Source organism: Vitis riparia, chromosome 6 (assembly GCF_004353265.1).
Source record: "Vitis riparia cultivar Riparia Gloire de Montpellier isolate 1030 chromosome 6, EGFV_Vit.rip_1.0, whole genome shotgun sequence".
Lineage (NCBI taxonomy): Eukaryota > Viridiplantae > Streptophyta > Magnoliopsida > Vitales > Vitaceae > Vitis > Vitis riparia.
The window spans coordinates 7,992,256-7,998,255 of record NC_048436.1 but is presented as its reverse complement, the minus strand read 5'-3'; the positions used below and the strand labels follow the sequence as shown (position 1 = coordinate 7,998,255).

General features: G+C 37.8%; 1 protein-coding gene across 1 annotated transcript; it reads left to right on the top strand.

The window, feature by feature from the left end:
* The first annotated feature begins 4,664 nt into the window (after positions 1-4,664).
* On the top strand, positions 4,665-5,953 carry LOC117916578 (putative methyltransferase DDB_G0268948). Its single transcript, XM_034832687.1, has 2 exons — positions 4,665-4,884; positions 5,187-5,953. Exons 1-2 carry the CDS (start codon positions 4,735-4,737, stop codon positions 5,817-5,819), a joined length of 783 nt encoding a protein of 260 aa, XP_034688578.1. The 5' UTR covers positions 4,665-4,734; the 3' UTR covers positions 5,820-5,953.
* The last annotated feature ends 47 nt before the right edge of the window (positions 5,954-6,000 follow it).

The window sequence follows — 6,000 nt, the reverse complement described above, 5'->3', positions numbered from 1 at the left end:
AAAACCCAAGTCTCCAAACAAAGTACTGTAGAAATCAAAAGGAAGAAAGAAAGGGTTACTTACCATTTTTTAAAGCCTCCAAAATGAAAGTGGAAATAATGAGTGTCGGGGTGGAGTGAAAAAAGAGAGGGAAAGAAATATAGAGAGATGGAAGATATGGTCAGAGATGGAGGGCAGCCGTCAGCGGTGGAGGAGACTATTGGTCGACGGTGGCTTCGCCAACAATGGTGTCGCTGTAGTGGAGTCACCGGTAGTGCCCGTCGACAATGGTGAGATAGGCAACCATCATGGGGATGAGTGAGAGAGAGAGGGGGAAGGGGAAAGAGAGAGAGAGAGAGAGAGAGAGAGAGAGAGAGAGAGAAAGAAAGATGAAAAAGAAACAAGGGGGTGGTCGGAGCAAGATGGTTATCACCGGCATCGTGGGGCCACCGACAGTGATATGAGAGGACGACCATGTTGTGGGTATGAAGGGTACAAGAGATGAGTGGGAGAGAAATAAGGAGAAAATAAAGGATATGGGTGTGGGGAAAAAGAAAAGAAGAAAGACAAAATGGAAAATGGGGAAAGAAATGCGAAAAAAAAAAAAAAAGGTAAAGTGAGTCTACAAGTAAAAAATAATAATAATAATAATAACAACAATAAAATTAAAATTGAAAATTAAAAATTAAAATAAAATAGGTTTAAAATATTGTGTTTAAAAAAATAATAATAAATAAATAAATTAACTGTGACAAATTTTAGGGTCTACAAATATGTCCCTTTTCGGTAGAGTCTACAAGTAAAGTGAGTGTATATACGAATGAAACGACGTGGACTTTGTCGAAGAAAGAGAAAGACCATCAAATTTGTCCCAGTATGACACAAACTCTCTTAAACTAAAACAAGAATAAAAAGACTCTAAAACCTTACAAAAATGACAAGAACGAAAAACTCCTAAGGTGCCCCTAAAGTTACACTATGGATCTATAACTCCCTCTAAAAAGGCCTCTAAAAGTGGCTCGAAATCGATGTCAAAATTGAGTAGCAGTCGAACCACTAAAGAGCATAGGAACGAAAGCGTACTAAAGAAAAAAAACCATACGTGTACCATACGAGGACACAAGGCATAAGGTATCCAGCAATACAATCAAGACACATGCTACGAGCTCACAGAGCTATATCCTGCACAAAATATGAGAAGAAACTCTAGAATATCATAATGAAGTGAGAAGCACATATGCAACGAAAAAAGAAGTAAGATGGAATGTGAAACTACGAGAATAAAGCATGTAATGCTAGTGATCATGAATATCAGGAGCTGTGACTTTGAATGACAAGACTGACTCTAAATGCTAAAACTGAGAAAACAATGGCTTTGGAAGCCAAACCAAAAAGCTAACTCTAAACACTAAATCAGAAAGCCTACAGGTGAAGTCCTACGATGATGATACAACTGAAATGCCCATAGATGCCAATCTATGGTGTTGAAATTCTCAAATGCCCACAAATAAAAATCTATGGTGGCGATAATCTCAAAGGCCCAATGATGAAAACTATGGTGGTGAATCAATTGAAATGCCCATAGATGTCCAATCTATGGTGGTGAGATAATTGAAACAAATGCTCATAGATGAAAATCCATGATGGTGAGATAACTGTAACAAATGCCCATAGATACACAATCTATGATGGTGAATCTGAAATGCCTATAGATGTTCGATCCATGGTGGTGATAAACTGATCAAAGACCATAGATGAAAATCTATGGTGGTGAATCTAAAAGACTCATAGATATCCAATCTATGGTGATGAAAACTGATCAAGGTCTATATATTTTCATCTATGGTGGTGAATCTGAAATACCCATAAATGTCTGATCTATGGTGGTGAGATAACTGAAACAAATGCTCATAGACGAAAATCTATGGTGGTGAATCTGAAATGCCCATAGATGTCTGATCTATGGTGGTGAAAACTGATCGAGGCTCATAGATGATAATCTATGGTGGTGAAACTAAAATGCCCATAGATGTCTGATTTATGGTGGTAAGATAACTAAAACAAATGCTCATAGACGAAAATCTATGATGGTGAGATAACTGTAACAAAAGCCTATATATACACAATCTATGGTAGTGAATACTGATCAAGGCCCATAGATGTCTAATTTATGGTGGTGAAAACTAATCGAAACCCATAGATGAAAATCTAGGGTGGTGAATCTAAAATGCCCATAGATGTTTGAGTTGTGATGGTGAAAACTGATCAAGGCCCATAGATGAAAATCTATGGTGGTGAATCTAAAATTCTCATAGATGTCTGATCTATGATGGTGAGAATCACTGGAAAAAAAATGACGCCCTAAACAAATTGACGGAAAGAGGGTGTCTTAAACAAACTGAATGTAGGGGGATGCGCTAGGCGATAACTCATAAAGATTGACAAATGGGTCTAACAACCATGAAATCAACATGAGATGTGATAAACCCAAAGAAGGGGTAATGCCCCTGTAGAAGAGTGCTAAAGGGGGTATGCCCCAGTATGATGGCTTGCAAAGATTAAGAAATAGATTAAATGTGAGAAAATTTGCAAAAGATTTAATGAACTCAAGGATGGGGGTATGCCCCAGTGTAAGATAGTAACCAACATAAGACACAGAATGTCACCATACAAGACACTCTAGGATATGCTCAACGATGATGCAATGAAAAAGTCTAACATCAATTAATAAATGCTTAAACAAGACCATATATCACAGAAACTATGCTAACAAAGCAAAACTAAAATAATGAACCAGACAAATGCTGACCAAGACTCCAAGTCTAAAATGTAAGCAAAGCAAGACACAACATATCAACAATCAATATGAAAACATCATCACAAATACATCAACAATCTAATATGTCATGCCATCATGGAAGATGTTGAACCTAATGCCCAAAGGCATGTGAAAACTCGACCAGAAAACTCAAGATTGGTCAGCATCCTCCCTTAATCAAGAGAATGGGATAAGGTCATGCTCAATAGTGAGATAAGTAGACTCCATATCTGTTAGGCTCTTAAATGATGGATGTAGGTGTAACAATGTCAAACCTGAAATGTCGGGTGTGTAACAAAGGTAAGTGGATATTCAAATCAAACTAGGTATGCTGAGAAGACTGAACCTAGGATGTCAACAACTCTATAATCCATCAAAAATAGCAATCATAAACAGAAGGTCGAGTCTCAATGTCAAAATTAGTAAGATGGCTATGCCCTAGTATGAATGCATCCTCTCAAAATGGGTAAGCCTTAAGTGCAAGATAATCTCTAGGGAGTATGTGTCTGGCATAAAATGTCATCTCATAAAATCCATCACCGATGAGTAGGCTATGCCCCAATGTAAGCATCTCCAAAGCCAACATCAATGAGAGGAGTACAACCAATCATACATCATCTGATCAAAATGAATCTCCACTCCTTAAAGTCATTGTGGTAACATGAAGAAAGTATATGACATGGTCTAAAGAAAGATCATGTCCCAATGTGAAAAAGATCAAACAAAGTGGTATGCCTCAACAAAAATGCACTCTGACATGATCATGGCCCGATGTAAGCTGGTATCTCTAAGATCAATCGCTAATAAGAGGGTTATTCCCCAGTGTAAGGTGATCTCTGAAATACTCAAGAACCAATATAGCTCTCACAAGTGTGCGCCATGATCCAATCACTCAAAAATCCGTCAATACCAATGAGAGGGTTATGCTCCCATATAAGCACATCCAATCAAATCACCTAGTTATATCTCATACTCCAATGTAAAGAAGAAACCGATCACCTCCTAGGAATGGTTATGCCGCAAAAACCATCATCAACTAAGAGGGGTATGCCCCTATGTAAAGTATACCAGATGAAATATACCAATCATGTCTCATGCTCCAATGTGAAAAAGGATGTTTGGTCTTCTCCAAGGGATGACCATGACTCAAAATATCCTTAAAAAAATTTAAAAAATAAAATACTAAAAAATTGTAGAGGGTACAAAGAATATAAGGATTCCCTCACATTATTCAAACATTTCCCCATATTTTTCGTACCCTTGATATTTTACACTTTTTTCCATTTTAAGATTTTTTTTTTCTACTTAAAAATACAATAATATTATTTATTGGCTAATTAATGATTAAAAATATCATATATTTTTTAAAAAAATAATATTAATAATATTCTTCATATCCTTCACTATTCTAATCGATTCGTCAGCTTAATATTAATAATTTGCATATCACTATTCTAATTTTTAACAATAAGCACTTATTTTAATTTATTTATAAGTGATTTTTTCACAATATCCTAGTGTTATAACTTTATATCATAGAATAAATTACAATTTTTATTTTATAAAATTTTTATTTTTAGAAAATTTAAAATATTTAATAATTTTTAAAAAAATTGGTTGAATAATATAATTGGTTTTTGTAAAGATACTTTAAACGTGAGGTACATGAGATTGCTTTAATTGTAGGATTGGTTTTTTTCAATTTTTTATTCACGTAACTTTAACCGTGTCATATTTTTATTGGTCAGAAAGTGGAGACACCTTTCGCTACCATAGAATGATACTTTTTTTATATATCCACAGTGGTCAGCAATATTTTTGGCTTTAATGAACGTCGCTTTTCCTGGAAGGCGTCAGCCCTTGACAGCAAAGGCAGGCGAATGAAATATAAAAATGGAGTGGCACCGGCACATTCGCCGTAGCAAGAATAGGGAAGAATGGCAGGGTTGTTCGACAAGCAGGCGGAGTTCTACTTGGATGCTCGCCCTAATTATCCCCCACACTGGTATTCTAAGTTGGCCGCTCTCACTCCGCACCACTCTTTGGCTTGGGATGTCGGCACCGGCAACGGTCAAGCCGCTCTCGGTGTCAGTCCTTTCTCCTGCCTCTCTCCCTCTGTCTCTAATTTTATTTGATTAAACTCATCTTTCTTTGCTCATGTTGTGATTTATTTACCCTAAATCACCTGATGCGGTTCCTTTTAATTTTTCTCTACACCTATGAAATAGGAAATTTTAGATTGATTAATTCCTTTTCCTGCATTTTATTTCAGCATATTAGATCTATTTTCTTGGGCATATTGATGTTCAAAGTGCCAATTAAATTTACTCATGGAGAAAAGGGGTTGTGATGAAGCAATTCAAATCATAAACACATGTTATGTTGGCAGGTAGCTGAGCATTATGAGCAGGTGATTGCGACTGATGTGAGCGAAGCCCAACTGAAATGTGCCATTCCACATCCCCGGGTCAAATACCTGCACACCCCCTTATCTCTCCCCGATGATGAAATAGTGAGGTTGATAGGGGGCGAGGGTTCGGTTGATTTGGTGACTGTGGCTCAAGCTGTCCACTGGTTCGACCTCCCAACCTTCTACCCTCTAGTAGCTCGCCTGCTAAGAAAGCCAGGGGGTGTATTTGCTGTTTGGGGCTACAATGACATTGCAGTTAGTCCTACGTTTGACCCAGTGATGAAGCGCTTCCACGACACCACTCTTCCCTTCTGGAATGAAAAGATCCAATACATATTTGATGGGTACAAGACTCTGCCGTTCCCTTTTGAGAGTGTGGGGTTGGGGTGTGAGGGCCAGCCAGTGTCACTGGACATACCCAAGAAGTTGTCATTTGATGGGTTTTTGAGGATGTTGAGGTCATGGTCTGCAGTAACCACGGCTAAGGACCGAGGCATAGACCTGTTATCGGAACGGGTGGTGAAAGAGTTTGAAACTGCCTGGGGTGGCTCCCGGGTGGTTCCATCAGTCACCTACAACGCTTTTATGCTTGCAGGGAAAGTCAAGCTGTAACCGTTAGTCTCTAATAACCCACCTTGTTGTACTGCTTCAAATAAACTCTCTAAACAGTAGTTTTCTTTCTTGTTGAGGAATTGTTTTTCCACAACAGAATGAGGTTAAAAATCTAGTCCAATTTTCATCTGAAAGTGCAATTTCTGGCCATAAATTAAGGAACGTTGTGAACTACTTGTGT